General features: G+C 43.6%; 1 protein-coding gene across 1 annotated transcript in view; it reads left to right on the forward strand.

The window, feature by feature from the left end:
* pgpep1 (pyroglutamyl-peptidase I) overlaps nt 1-8,944 on the forward strand; it is a 36,721-nt gene extending 27,777 nt beyond the window's left edge. The window contains exon 5 of the mRNA XM_043721479.2: nt 420-8,944. Coding sequence (XP_043577414.2) covers nt 420-612 — 193 coding nt within the window. The 3' untranslated portion in view covers nt 613-8,944. The remainder of the gene's footprint in view (nt 1-419) is intronic.
* The last annotated feature ends 5,951 nt before the right edge of the window (nt 8,945-14,895 follow it).

The following is a 14,895-nucleotide window of genomic DNA, read 5'->3' on the forward strand; positions in this document are numbered from 1 at the left end:
TTGTTTAAAAAAACAGCTGAATTTGATTTGAATAAATATTTGAGTCCTGGGAGGAGTCTTGCTGAAAGTGTTCAAAGTTATGATGGGTTTTGATTGTATCAGCAGGAAAATAAATAAGCTGCTTGTCGGTAATCAGAAGACTCATTTTTAGATAATTGGTGAAAGAGCCAGTGGAGCAGTGGGATGAGGAGTTTTATTAATGCAGCAAGTTGTGATCTCAAAGTCTGAAAGAGCGATGGCAGCAGATTAAGTCATTCTTTAATAAAAAGGCAATCCGATAAATATTAAAAGTTGAAGGAATATGAGGCCATTTCAGGAGAATGGTGATCAGAAGCTTTGATCGAACCAGTGCAGGCACATGGGCTGAATGGTTCAATTCTTAATTCTAACATTTTGTCTCCCTCTATCTCTCCATCCAGATACCTCTGTGATTTTACCTATTATACCTCTCTGCACCTGAGCCACGGCAAATCCGCTTTCATTCACGTGCCTCCTCTTGGGAAACCGTATACCGCTGAGCAGCTGGGGCGGGCTCTCCAGACCATTATTGGAGTGATGCTGGGTGTGCTGGAGCATCCCAATGCTAAGATGAACTGCCAGATGGCACACTGAGCTCTCAGGAGTGGGCATTAGGGCAAGCAGATCTGAGATCAAATTGTTTTCCACTTTCTAAACAGTTATGGGGTGCAACCCTGATTGTAGCTGCCATTATAAAATTCACATGTGGGAGAGGGCAACTGAGAGTCTAGAACCTCAATAACTGAAGTGTATTTTCTTTGGGGGTGGGTGGTACTCATGCAGTGTATTTAAAGTTCAGCTCCCGAAGACACTGAGATGATATGAAGTCAAGGACACCTCACTTTGGGCTGATGTATTGAGTGCACGTGCACACTGTGATACATTTAACTCTGCATTCGTTTTTTAGTAATGTTTTAAAATGAGCCATTTCTTACTGAGCATTTTTAAATCTGAGCCTGTAACAATGGCTATATTTTTGATCTTTTTAGGTTTTTCAATACGTCTGTCACAAATTTGCCCCTCTGTTCTCCTACCTCTTATTTCATTCACTTTGTCCTTGGTATAGACTTCTGCCACTTGCTTTTGTTTTGTATGTGCTTTCACTTTCTTTCTCTGGAATGGTCACACACATCCACCCCATCCACCCCCTTTAAGGTTTTCCCTTTTTCTTTAGGGCTGTCACCTTCTTTTCTGCTTGCTCCCCTGCTATTCTTTTCTGTTTCCCTCTTGCCCGCTCTCCAGTTCCTCGCTCGTTCTCTCTTTATCTTTCTGAAGCAGAACAATTTATGTTTAAGTCTGCGTGAATGGAAATGACAGATGGTCGCAGAAGCTCGATTTTGACTGTTCTGCTAAACTTTACCCCGAAGGCTAAAAGGCCACAGCCCCAGAGGCTGGATGCACTTAGGCACTTAGATGTTGTCACTACTCGAAGAGAACACATGCTCACAGCATGCATATGCAATGTTTGCTTTGTACTTAAGTCAGTTTTGACTAGATTTTGTATTTCTTTAAGGTTTGGACTAAACTAACCATAGCTTAGATGGTTTTAATTAGTTAAAGATAATACAAGAAAATTAGTTAATAAGTTAATGTCACTGTTTTTAAGACCTTAGTTACTTTGGCCGTCCAAGATTAAGTCCAACGTTCCTATCTCTCTTTGTGACCCTGTTGACTCTGGGTCATTGTTGGATTTCAGTACTGTTCTGCCGTCCCTTGGTTTCCTGTGGGATTTTGGCATAGGCCTGTTTTTCGAATGAATCCAGGGGAACTTGGCGACACACCATCTTAGCAGGACTTATACACTTAATGGTAAGGTCCTAGGGAGTGTTGCTGAACAAAGAGACCTTGGAGTGCAGGTTCATAGCTCCTTGAAAGTGGAGTCGCAGGTAGATAGGATAGTGAAGAAGGTGTTTGGTATACTTTCCTTTATTGGTCAGAGTATTGAGTACAGGAGTCGGGAGGTCATGTTGCAGCCGTACAGGACATTGGTTAGGCCACTGTTGGAATATTGCGTGCAATTCTGGTCTCTTTCCTATCAGAAAGATGTTGTGAAAGATGAAAGGGTTCAGAAAAGATTTACAAGGATGTTGCCAGGGTTAGAGGATCTGAGCTGCAGGGAGAGGCTGAACAGGCTGGGGCTGTTTTCCCTGGAACGTCGGAGGCTGAGGGGTGACCTTATAGAGTTTTACAAAATTATGAGGGGCATGGATAGGATAAATAGACAAAGTCTTTTCCCTGGGGTCAAGCTTATCTGTGCCTTGGTTAATGTGTCCCATAGCTCACTTGGCGAATATTTGTTCAAAATACATTACATGGCTCCATTCTGGAGGTGTTTATGCTCTGCAGCTTCTTTCAGTGGCTTGTGAATGAAGATGTCTTTTGCTTGGAAACATGAAAACAAAGAGTGGTGTTAGATTTCTCACGGAGGGTGGGAGAATTGTGGAGTAAGTCGTGGAGAAGGAGCAGAATGGGGATCAATTTGATTGAACTTCCAAGCAGCTGACACAGACGTAATGGACCAATGGGCCTCTCCCTTTACCATAACATTCAACAATTCTCCAACATCATCCAGGAAAGCCGTGTGACTGGGCAGGAGGCAGTCTGATGGGTCTCTGCACCAGGCATTCAAAGACATGGCGGAAAGTTAGCTTTAGATATTTACAGAAGGAAGGTATCTCATTGGATTAGTCTCCCAAATCCTGAAAGCCAAGTTAACAAATCAATTCTTCTAACATACATTTTCCTGGATGAGTCTTGATAATTGGAGTTTAAATTATAAACTATGGATATTGAAAGCACAACCCCCTGGTCAGTAAACCTAGTGTGCAGTGAAAATGCCTCTCAAGTCCATAGGGTTTAAAAGCAAGGTTGTGTGTAGATTTAATGTAGCTGAGAGATTTGTGAGGCAAGTCTAACATACTGTATTTCTAACATTAGGCAATGTAAATACTGTACTGTAGGAATGTATATATCATTAAAGGGCAGCATTTAACCTTCGTGCACAGCTTGGACTTTTGTAGCGCCTTTAATAGAGTAAGATTACAATGTGCTTCATGAGAGCATTTCAGACAAAATATAACATTTAAGCTGCATAAAGACTTGTTAGTAAGTCCTAGGTTTTAAGGGGCGTCTTAAAGGAGGGAGAGTTGACGAGATTTTGCAAGGGTATGCTAAAGTTTAGAGGTTAGGCAACTTAAGAAATGGTTGTCAAATCGAGGCAAAAAAAAATTGGGGCACGCGAGAGCTTGGAAGAATGCAGCCATCCCAGTCCAGTGGAGGTTGGTTGTCTGGCTGAAGAGGTTAAGGAGAGGATTTTTGTATCAAAAAAACTTTCAGGACTGCTGGAGAGATGGCATTTCTCAGCTGTGCACAGAACTCTGATCTTGGAAGCAGCAGATGACTCCTACTGGCTTTCGGATTTAAGATGCAAGGGCCTTTTAAAAATGAGCTCCACCTGATTTCTAGATTGATTTAATTATTGTGATTATGACGATATGTGTCTTCCATTATCCACTCCCTGATCCCACAATCACACTTGTGCTGTGATTGGATGTGTTCATATTCATATGCAAGTATCTTAAATCTCTCCTGTTCACTCCGAAGGAGGAAGGTATGAGGCAATATGTAAAGGGTGGTGATGGATGATCATTCTGTATGTGGAGAAGAAACATATTGATTCTGCAATTTGCTGATTTTGGACATTTAAGGTACTGCACTGTTTTGTGGATTTGTCAATTTAATAACTGGTGTTTTAGTTGGAATGTGGAGGAGACACGTCATAGTGACAGAGACACTATCCTGACTGTAGCTTTCTGCACCCTGCAGCCTGCCCTTTTTTTTAAGGATCATGGGAATTATTTGAGAAACAAAGACTAAGATGCATCTCGTTCAATATAATAAGAGTCAGATGATAAACAATAATGGAATCATGTACAAACCATAGCCTTTGATTTCTGTCATTTAGCTCGATCCAGAATGCACTGTCTGAGAGATTGGTGGAAGTAGATTCAGTCGTCACTTACAACAGCGTTTGATATGTTCTTATCAACCAAAAAGAAACTTCAATGCCACAGGGAGAGTGAGACTAAATTGGTAACTCTTTCATGAAGTAGCAACGGTGCAATGGACCAAATGAGTATCCTTTTTGATTCAATGTTTCCACCGAGTCCAAAAAGACCCAGGCACGAGATAAGGCAAAAGCATCTGTTCCTCCCAAGCATGTCTCATTTCGTGAAAGAAATTCAACTTATGCTTAAAATGATCAATATAAGTGGCTTGCATCATCTCCTCAGGGATTTATTCCACAGATTAATCCCTCTCTCCCACCCCTCCTTCCCGCTCTCACTTACTCAGTGCTTGGAAGGTTTTCTGTGGTGTCACTATGATATGCAATTCTACAGCAGAGTTGTTGTAATTTAGAGCTGTTCCTTCAACAGAAGCTCATCGTTTGGAGGTTGTCAATAATATTTCAACATTAGGAAGGACCTATCACCTTACTCTACTCATAGCACTAATGAGGAGGTATTATTGAGGTGAAGACTCTGCGTTTGGCCAGTTTGAGCACAGCAAGATCCCAAAGACAACATTTTGGATGTTGCTTAGGCAATAGGTATTGGGTAGGCCACTGGGGAATTCTCATCTGCATTTCCTCTAATTGTATTGAAGAGTCCTTCTACCTTCAGCTAGGAGAGCACTGCAGGGAAGTGTGAGCTGTGATTATGTCCTTGAAGCTCTGGGTTGGGGCTTGAGCCGTAGTCTTAACTCCAGGCAAAAGCCAGTGCTGAGTGGGTTGATTGTGCATCAGCTGGGCTCCATGGTGATCCTCAGATGGTTTGAGTTCCAGAGCTCTTGAACACAGCCTCAGTTGACCTTGTTGTACAGTACTCAGGAAGCATGGAGTTTGAGATATGGAGCTGTTACCCTTTCTGTCCATTCCAGTGACTCAAGGAGATGCTAAAGATCCTATGGCCCTATTCAGAAAGACTATATGCTCCCAGTACCCTGACCAATTTTTTTCAATCATTGCTACCAGCCAGTCTTGTTCCGTGTGCCTTATGGGGCCTTCGCTTGAATGAAATAGCAGTAGCCACTGGTTACAGCTTAGCTTCAAGTAGTTTTTCCTACTCAATGTGTGTGCGAGTCTAGTGTTGTATAAATCCAAGTTGCATTTCTTACCAGTTTCAGGCAGTTTTATGTCAGTTAATTGTTGCTAGCTGTTGGGTCAAGACTCTACATGAATTGCACTTTTCTTACTGGTGGCACCAAGCAGCAGTAAGCCATCCATTTGGACCACATTCAATCACCTGTTCCTGAGGTGAAAGGAACTCCATCTCACAACTACCCAGTCCCTCCCTCCCTTCGCTCCTGAAACATTTCAACCAACCAGTGAAGAATGTATCGTGCCTCAAGTTAGACTGATGCTCCAGAAAGTTGATGCGATACCTGCTGCATTGCAGCAAAAGCAATTGTTTGTATTTTTGGTGGTGGAACCTGATTGCATGGTCAACACTTGATGTGCAGGATACTGCTGAGACTCAGTTGAGTAGATGACTCCAAGCATGGTCTTTCCAGCAAGACTGAGCTGGTGGGGTTTTCTACAGGAACAAAGTGCTACAGAAGTGCAGGATGGAGAATAAGGAGTTGCTCCAACACAACATAGCATGAGAGTGCACTGGACATAAGAGGTGCTTGCAATGACAGAGGGCACAGAAGACCATTGATGTGCTGCCTGTAGTGACTGAGTGTCAGAGTGGTGGGCGAATGAGTTTATAGGGGCAAGGTTAGAGTGGTGCTGGAAAAGCACAGCAGGTCAGGCAGCATCCAAGGAGCAGGAAAATCGACATTTCAGGCAGAAGCCCTTCATGAGGAATGAGTTTATAGGGTCAGTCAGTACTGAGCCAGAGGTCGGCTTTGTGGTGAGGTGTTGCTTGTGTCCTGTCCTTGATACAGAGGTCTCACTACAATGCTTTTAGCCTTGGGCAAGACATGAGCATTGCTGCAAGAAGCAAGTGAGTCTAACAGACGAGACGTAATGTTGGTTCATCCCCCACTTGTGTGAATGTTTGTGTTCAGAAGAGAAAGAAGTTACAGGTATGTTGGTAAAGGAGTGGAGAGCGCACTGTAAATTTGTCTTGTGTTTGGTTGACCGTTTTCTTCACAAGCCAAAATCACCTAAGCAGATCAAGTGGATCTCTTTAAATATTAAATCTGATCTGAAAGTGCTTGTCGGTATGGGACTAAATTTTTACCTTCCCTGTGCTCTGATACCTGTGCACAGGGAGCAGCAGAAATAGACATTTCTCTTCATGTCACCCCTCAACTTGATATCAAGTCACCTACCTTAAATAAGTAACACATGGGTGGATTATTCACGGTTTGAGCAGTGCATTGAACATTGTTCATCTCCTGCTGGACTGGCAGTCAAATCCAACTCATGAACAATGAGACAAAGTCATTCTGCTGCATATAAGCATCATATCTCTTGGGAGTCTTAACCTGGTATCTCTGGCTCTGAGGGGAGTAACTGGTTGTAATGACTTTAATTGGCAGTCCTGGTCTCAAAGGAGCAGGAAGTGGAAATGTTTCTGTTACAGGAACTGGTGGAAGCAAGAAATTGATCAGATGGTTCCTCTTATTCTGCCTCTAACGTCATGATGTTCCCCCTCGGTGTGTTTGGGGGCAGTTTGGAGAGATTTGCTCTATCTAACCCCTGGCTGTACCAGCCTGGGAGTGTTTGATGGGAACGGTATCAAGGGAGCTTTACTGTATATCTAATCCTGTTTTGGATATCAAAACGACAGGTGTCCAAGATTCACCTCAACAATCACAAAAAGACAAAGGTTAACACAGGAGTAAATAAAGCTAATTTAACATAAACTGGATTGGAGGTCAGTGGGATGTACTTAAACCATTTTCCAGAATGGAGACACTGCAGTCCTCTGAGAACCTACACCTGCAGAACCCCAGCATTTGTCATTGAGTCTCTGTGATTACAGTCAGAAACCATGTATGTGCCATATAAATACTTTGGACAGTGAATACTATGCCAGTTTTATCTTGTACCTCTGTCTGCTTTTATAATTATTATCCCTCTAGTCTAACACATTTCCAAACCGTGATTGTGATGTCCATAGTGAAGGTTTTGAGCATTTTATCGGCAAGCTACCAGGTGATGAAATCTTTTCGCCGCATCAGAGATGGGCAGTCAGGAGAGACAGCAAGTGCACAGGATCGAGATTTGACAGATGAAGGTTGTGTTGTAAATTGGAAGAAACCATTTCCTCTAATGGGAAATCAGTGACAAAGTGATAAATCAGAATTGTCATTGAGAGTCGACAGGATTGGGGAAATTTCTATGCAGAGGGATCAATGTTTTCCCACAGGGAAATGATTGAAGCAGAGATTGGTTTGTTGAGAGAAAAGAATAATTGAACAGAGAGCGCGAGCACGCGCAGATCTTGAGTAGTTTTGGACTGTTCTAGAGCCAGTGTCAATGTGATGGACTGAAATGTGATATGTATCAATGTCTAACATTTGTGAACATTTCTTTTGTCTATAATAGCAGAACTGTGAAAGATTTCATTACTGTGTTGGCCAGAGCATTGAGTATAGGAGTTGGGAGGTCATGTTGCAACTGTACAGGCTGTTGGTTAGGCCACTTTTGGAATATTGGTGCAATTCTGGTCTCCTTCCTATCGGAAGGACTTTGTGAAACTTGAAAGGGTTCAGAAAAGATTTCTAAGGACGTTGCCAGGGGCTGTTTTTCCTATAGCTTCGGAGGCTGAGGGGTGACCTTTATAGAGGTTTATAAAGTAACGAGAGGCATGGATAGGATAAATAGACCAGGTTTTTTTCCCTTTTAGTGGGGGAGTCCAGAACTGGAGAGCATAGGTTTAGGCTGAGAGGGGAAAGGTATAAGAGACCTAAGGGACAACTTTTTCACGCAGAGGGTGGTATGTGTATGGAATGAGCTGGTATAATTACAGCATTTAAGAGGCATCTGGAAGGGCTTGGAGGGATGTTGGCTGGGTGCTGGAAAGTGAGACTAGATTAGGTTGGGATATCTGGTCAGCATGGACGAGTTGGACCGTGCTGTACATCTCTATGGCTGTAAAGCATGCAAAATTTTCCAAAATTAATTTGGCGCAACAGCACTTTTTTTCTGATATCAGAAGATTTATGGGTTTATGCCTTGCTCCAGGATTGGAGTTCCTGACCTAGGCTTTGCATGCTGTACCCAAGGTTTGCTGCATTGGCAGAGGTCCCACCTTTCCAATTAGCTCCCCTGTTACAAATTGAAGCTCTTTTAGGGGCCTTGCTGTGCACAGAATACCTGCCACATCTGCTTCAAGAAGTGTTGGTTTGAGAAGAATTTCCAGTATACATTTTGTACAACAGTACAGTTAGGATCAGGATCAGAAACAAAAACAAATTGCTGGAAAAGCTCAGCAGGTCTGGCAGAATCGGTGAAGAGAAATCCAAGTTAACAGGTTTCTGAGGAAGGGTCAACAGAACCGAAACATTAACTCTGATTTCAATTCACAGATGCTGCCAGACCTGCTGAGCTTTACCAGCAACTTCTGTGTTTGTTTGATTTCCAGCATCTGCAGTTCCTTTTGGTTTTTATACAGTTAGGATCTGCTCTGTTTAGTCTATGGACCTCCAGAAACAAAAATCTGCATCTGTTTTATTAAATTCCAATTCTCCAACTTGAAACATCCATGATTCTTAATAAAAGTTCATTTCTTCTGAAAATATAGGGAATTATCATCTTTGACTCTGAGAAATTATTTAGGTCTTTGTCTCCTAAAATCAAATAACTTTGAGGAGGTGACAAGTAGTTGTTATGGGGAAAACAGCTTATTCAAATACTAATGTGTTGGAAATGTGAAGATTCTGTTCTGAAAATAAAAATCATCAGACTTTGCATATAACAAATCGAGTATGTTTTCTGTTTTCATTAGTTTGAGCACCTCCTGGTGGTCATCTTGCAAAGTACACTGTTTTCTCATGGTTATGTGTTATATAGTGCAAAGTTCGCTCATGGGATATGGATGTTTCTGGCAATGCCAGTGATTATTGCTCATCTTTAATTAAGCAGAGGGCAGTTAAGAGTCAGCCACATGGCTATTTTCTTTTCCCCAACATTCATCATCTAATCTAATTCCAGATTGGTTTTTATTGAATTCAATTTCCACCACTTGACTTGGTGGGATTTGAACTCCGGTCTTTGAACCATTAGCTGAGTTTCTGGATTAATAGTCTAATGATAATACCACTAGGCTATTCCCTTGCCACGTTAAGGTGCAGCCTTATTTAACTTTGTTTATTGAGGGATTCTAGACTGGGCAGCAGCTAACGTTCTGCATTTATTTAGCTGCGTCAACTGAGTCAAAGTTGTTAGTACAAAATCCAGGGAGTGTGGATGCTGAAGGAATGCTGTACTGTCAGCTAGGCCCTTTGGAAGAGATTTTAATCCCAATGTCTTGGCTGACATTTCAGATGTAAGAGGCCCCACTGTACCCCACCCACAGACTTCAACATGAGCTGCCCACTTGTCATGGCAACAGGACGAGGCCATTCAGCTCCTCGCCTGTTCTGCCACTCAATGTCTGATCTGTGGCCTAACTCCATATACCTGCCTTTGGCCCATATTCCTCGAATAGATTTGCTTAACAAAAATTTATCAATCTCAGATTTAAAATTGCCAACTGATTCCACATCCACTACTGTTGGCAGAAGAGTTCCAGACTTCTCCCATCCTTTGTGTGTAGAAGTGCTTCCTAACATCTCTCCTGGATGGTCTGGCCATAATTCTCAGAGCATGCCCCCTTGTTCTAGAATCCCCAACCAGTGGCAATAGTTGATCTTTACCCTATCTTTTCCTGTTAATATTTTGAAGACTTCAATCAGATCACTCTTTAACCTTTTAAATTTTGGAGAAAACAAGTCTAATTTGTACAATCTGACCTCGTAACTTAACCCCTGAAGTCCAACTATCACTCTTGTAAGCCTACGTTGTACTCCCTCCAAGGCCAACCTATCCTTCCGAAGGTGTAGTGCCCAGATCTGCTCACAGTATTCCACGTGGGGTCTAACTAGGATGTTGTATAACTGCAGCACGACTTCTACATCCTTGTACTGCAGTCCTCTAGATATAAAGGCGGGGGTTACATTAGCTTTCCTGGATTATTTTTGATGCCTGTTCATGACATTTTAAAGATTTATGCACCTGAATCCCCAAGTCTCTTTGGATACCCACTGTGTTGAACTTCATACCATCTACAAAGTACCTGATCTTTCGTCTTTGGTCCAAAGTGGATAAGTTCACACTTGCTGACATTGAACTCCATCTGCTGCCATTTTGCCCATTTACTAAGCATAAAATTGCTAAGAGTTATTGACGGTCTATAATGTAGGGGGTCAATTTAGAATGGAAATGAGGAGATGTTTCTTCAGCCAAAGAGTGATGGGCCTGTGGAATTCATTGCCACGGAGTGCAGTGGAGACTGGGACGTTAAATGTCTTGAAGGCAGAGATTAATCTTGCAAGGAATTATGGGCTATGGGCAGAGTGCGGGTAAGTGGAGTTGAAATGTCAATCAGCCATCATCTCAATGGGCTGAATGGCCTTACTTCCACTCCTATGTCTTATGGTTTTACTCTCTCTACAATGCTGCCTAACTTTGTGCCATTGGAAAATTTGGATATGACTTTCTGCCGTTACAAATCATTATTGAGGCTTTAACACACATCCTTGTGGAACACCACTGGCCCACCTGCCAGTTTGAGTGCTTACCATTATCCCTATTTTCTGTTGCATGCCACTCAACCAATTTCCCAGCCATGTAGTAATTTGCCCTCAATTCCATGAGGTTCTACCTTCAGTTAACCTTCTCTTTATTGGTGGATTCTGGACTGGACAGCAACTAACTTAGTAGCTTTCTCAATGGAGTCAACGTTGTGGGTACAAAATCCAGGGAGTGTTGCTGCTGAAGGAGTGCTGTACAACATCTTTTAAGACTTTATCAAATGCCTTCGGGAAGTCCATAAAAACAACATCCATAGACGTTCCCCTATCCACTTCCTTAGTCACCTCTTCAAAAAAGTCAATGAAGTTTGTCAGACATGACCTACCTGTCATGAATCTATGCTGGCTCTCATAGAACATAGAACATAGAAGAATACAGCGCAGTACAGGCCCTTGGGCCCTCGATGTTGCGCCGATCCAAGCCCACCTAAACTACACTAACCCACTATCCTCCATATACCTATCCAATGCCCTCTTAAATGCCCATAAAGAGGGAGAGTCCACCACTGTTACTGGCAGGGCATTCCATGAACTAACGACTCGCTGAGTGAAGAACCTACCCCTAACATCAGTCCTATATCTACCCCCCCTTAATTTAAAGCTATGCCCCCTTGTAATACCCGACTCAATACGCGGGAAAAGGTTCATACTGTCGACCCTATCTAACCCCCTAATCATCTTGTACACCTCAATCAAGTCACCCCTAAACCTTCTTTTCTCTAGTGAAAACAGCCCCAAGTGCCTCAGTCTTTCCTCATACGATTTTCCTTCCATACCAGGCAACATCCTGGTAAACCTCCTCTGCACCCGTTCCAATGCCTCCACATCCTTCCTATAGTATGGCGACCAAAACTGCACACAATATTCCAGATGCGGCCGTACCAGAGTCTTATACAACTGCATCATGACCTCAGGACTCCGGAACTCCATTCCTCTACCAATAAAAGCCAGTACGCCATATGCCTTCCTCACCGCACTATTTACCTGGGTGGCAACTTTCAGAGATCTGTGTACATGGACACCAAGATCCCTCTGCTCATCCACACTACCAAGTATCCGACCATTAGCCCAGTACCCCATCTTTTTGTTATTCTTCCCAAAGTGAATCACCTCGCACTTAGCTACATTGAATTCCATCTGCCACCTTTCTGCCCAGCTCTGCAGCTTCTCTATATCCTGCTGTAACCTGCCACATGCTTCCTCACTGTCAACAACTCCTCCGACTTTCGTATCATCAGTTGATTAATTGAAACTGTCAAGGTGTTCCATTGCACCATCCTTGATAATAGACTGCAACAATTTCCCCACCATAGGTATTAAACTAGCTAGCCTGCAATTCCCTGGTTTTCCTCTTTCATTCTTAAAAAGCGGATTGATGTGCAATTTTCCTCGACAGAGGGGTGACTCCTCTATCTAGAAAACTCAAGGAATATATTTGGGGTGTCCACAATGTGCTCCTCTACTTCCATTAACAGGCTCTGATGGAAACCTTCAGCTCCTGTGGGCTTGTCATTCTAATTCTATGAATTTCCTCATTACTGATCTTTTATTGCATCAATTTTATTAGGTCAGGCAGCATCCAGGGAACAGGAGAATCGACGTTTCTGGCATAAGCCCTTCTTCAGGAATGAGGAAAGTTTGTCCAGCAGGCTAAGATAAAAGGTAGGGAGGAGGGACTTGGGGTCGGAAATGTGATAGGTGGAAAGAGGTCAAGGTGAGGGTGATAGGTCAGACTGGGGTGGGGGCAGAGAGGTCGGGAAGGCGGTGCTGAATTCGATGGATTTGACTGAGACAGGGTGGGGGGAGGGGAAATGAGGAAACTGGTGAAATCCGAGTTCATCCCTTGTGGTTGGAGGGTTCCTAGGCGGAAGATGAGGCGTTCTTCCTCCAACCGTCGTTTTGTTGTGGTCTGGCGATGGAGGAGTCCAAAGACCTGCATATCCTTGGTGGAGTGGGAAGGGGAATTGAAATGTTGAGCCACAGGGTGGTTGGGTTGGTTGGTCCGGGTGTCCCAGAGGTGTGCTCTGAAACGCTCCGCAAGTAGCCGGCGATGTGGCCTCCTCTATATTGGGCCCGATGTGGCCTCCTCTATTTTGGGGAGACAGGCCGCCTACTTGCGGAGCGTTTCAGAGAACACCTCTGGGACACCCGGACCAACCAACCCAACCACCCCGTGCCTCAACACTTCAACTCCCCCTCCCACTCCACCAAGGATATGCAGGTCTTTGGACTCCTCCATCGTCAGACCACAACAAAACGACGGTTGGAGGAAGAACGCCTCATCTTCCGCCTAGGAACCCTCCAACCACAAGGGATGAACTCGGATTTCACCAGTTTCCTCATTTCCCCTCCCCCCACCCTGTCTCAGTCAAATCCATCGAATTCAGCACCGCCTTCCTAACCTGCAATCTTCTTCCCGACCTCTCCGCCCCTACCCCAGTCTGACCTATCACCCTCACCTTGGCCTCTTTCCACCTATCACATTTCCGACGCCCCTCCCCCAAGTCCCTCCTCCCTACCTTTTATCTTAGCCAGCTGGACAAACTTTCCTCATTCCTGAAGAAGGGCTTATGCCCGAAACGTCGATTCTCCTGTTCCCTGGATGCTGCCTGACCTGCTGCGCTTTTCCAGCAACACATTTCCAGCTCTGATCTCCAGCATCTGCAGACCTCACTTTCTCCTCAATTTTATTAGGTCCATTTTCCTTATCCACTATTAATTTCCTCAGGACCTCCAGCAAACTAATTGCCTTTTCGACTGTAAATACGAAGGCAAAGTAATTATTTAACATGTCTGCCGTTTCCCCACAGTCATTGATAATATCCTGTTTCATTATTTAGTGTGTCAACAATGCTCCTGACCACCTGCTCTCCCTTGATATAACTTTAAGATCACTTCTTATTGGAGTTGATGTCCGTGACAAGTTTCCTTTCACAATCTGTTTTAGTAGCCTTATAAGCTGCTTTGTGGCCCTTTGCTGGTTTTCGTTATTTTTCCATGCAGCAGAATTTTTTTTGTTCGTTTTTTTGATGCTATCCCTTTTCATGTTGTCCCATCCATAAAATGCAGTGCAGTAACTCAGACCCTCAGCAGGATCTTCCAAGCTACCAGCCTTTATGGTGGTCGAGCTAATGGTTTGGAAGAGGTTGGTGCTGGCGTGCATCTTGTAGATGGCACAAGATACAGCTGCTGGAGAATATGTTGCTCTAGTCTTGAAGAGATGTAGTGCAGAGGTGCTGGGAAGCCAGGAAGCCGTTCCACAGCCTGACCCTAGATGGTGCTAGGAATCTTCTGGACCAGAAACGTTAACTTGCCTTGTTTGTCTGGGCATTCTGGGGTGATGTGGAGGAGCTGGTGTTGGACAAAGTCAGAAGTCACACAGCACCAGGTTATAGTCCAACAGGTTTATTTGGAAGCACTAGCTTTCGGAGTATAGCCCCTTTTGTCAGGTGAAGTGAGAGAAGCGCACCGACTCAATTTATAGGCATAGAAATCAAAAGATCACATGATGGGGGAGAGTGGACTGTTGAATAATAAGTCTCTGCAGGTGATCAAAAATGTTAGATGGTGTGAGTGGCAACAGCTAAATAACAAGCAAAGGGATGACCTATAATCTGATTAATTGAGGCAGAGAGATAATTACAAAAAATTAAAAATAAGGTGATGATGGAGACAAACCAAATTATTGAAATAATAGGTATCAGAGTCGCATGCTGAAGGTCCAACCAAAGTAATAAGTAATCCAAAACTGTACAAACTCATTACTGTAGAGAGATCAGAACAATTTATCAAGGTGAGGATAGTAAGGAAGATCTTACAAGTACGGGACAGTGTGGTGGAGTTACATGTAGTGCAACATGACCCCAAGATCACAGTTGAGGCTGTCTTCATGGGGGTATGGAAGTTGGCTATCAGTTCTGCTCGGCAATTCTGTGTTGTTGTGTATCTCGAAGTCCGCCTTAGAGGATGCATAACCGAAGATCGGAAGCTTAATGTCCCTGACCACTGACGTATTCCTGACTGGGAGGGAACATTCTTGCCTGGCAATTGTTGCGCAATGTCCATTCG

This window comes from Chiloscyllium plagiosum, unplaced genomic scaffold (assembly GCF_037043375.1).
Source record: "Chiloscyllium plagiosum isolate Xiang-an unplaced genomic scaffold, Cpla_swu_hap1 HiC_scaffold_28, whole genome shotgun sequence".
Classification (NCBI taxonomy): domain Eukaryota; kingdom Metazoa; phylum Chordata; class Chondrichthyes; order Orectolobiformes; family Hemiscylliidae; genus Chiloscyllium; species Chiloscyllium plagiosum.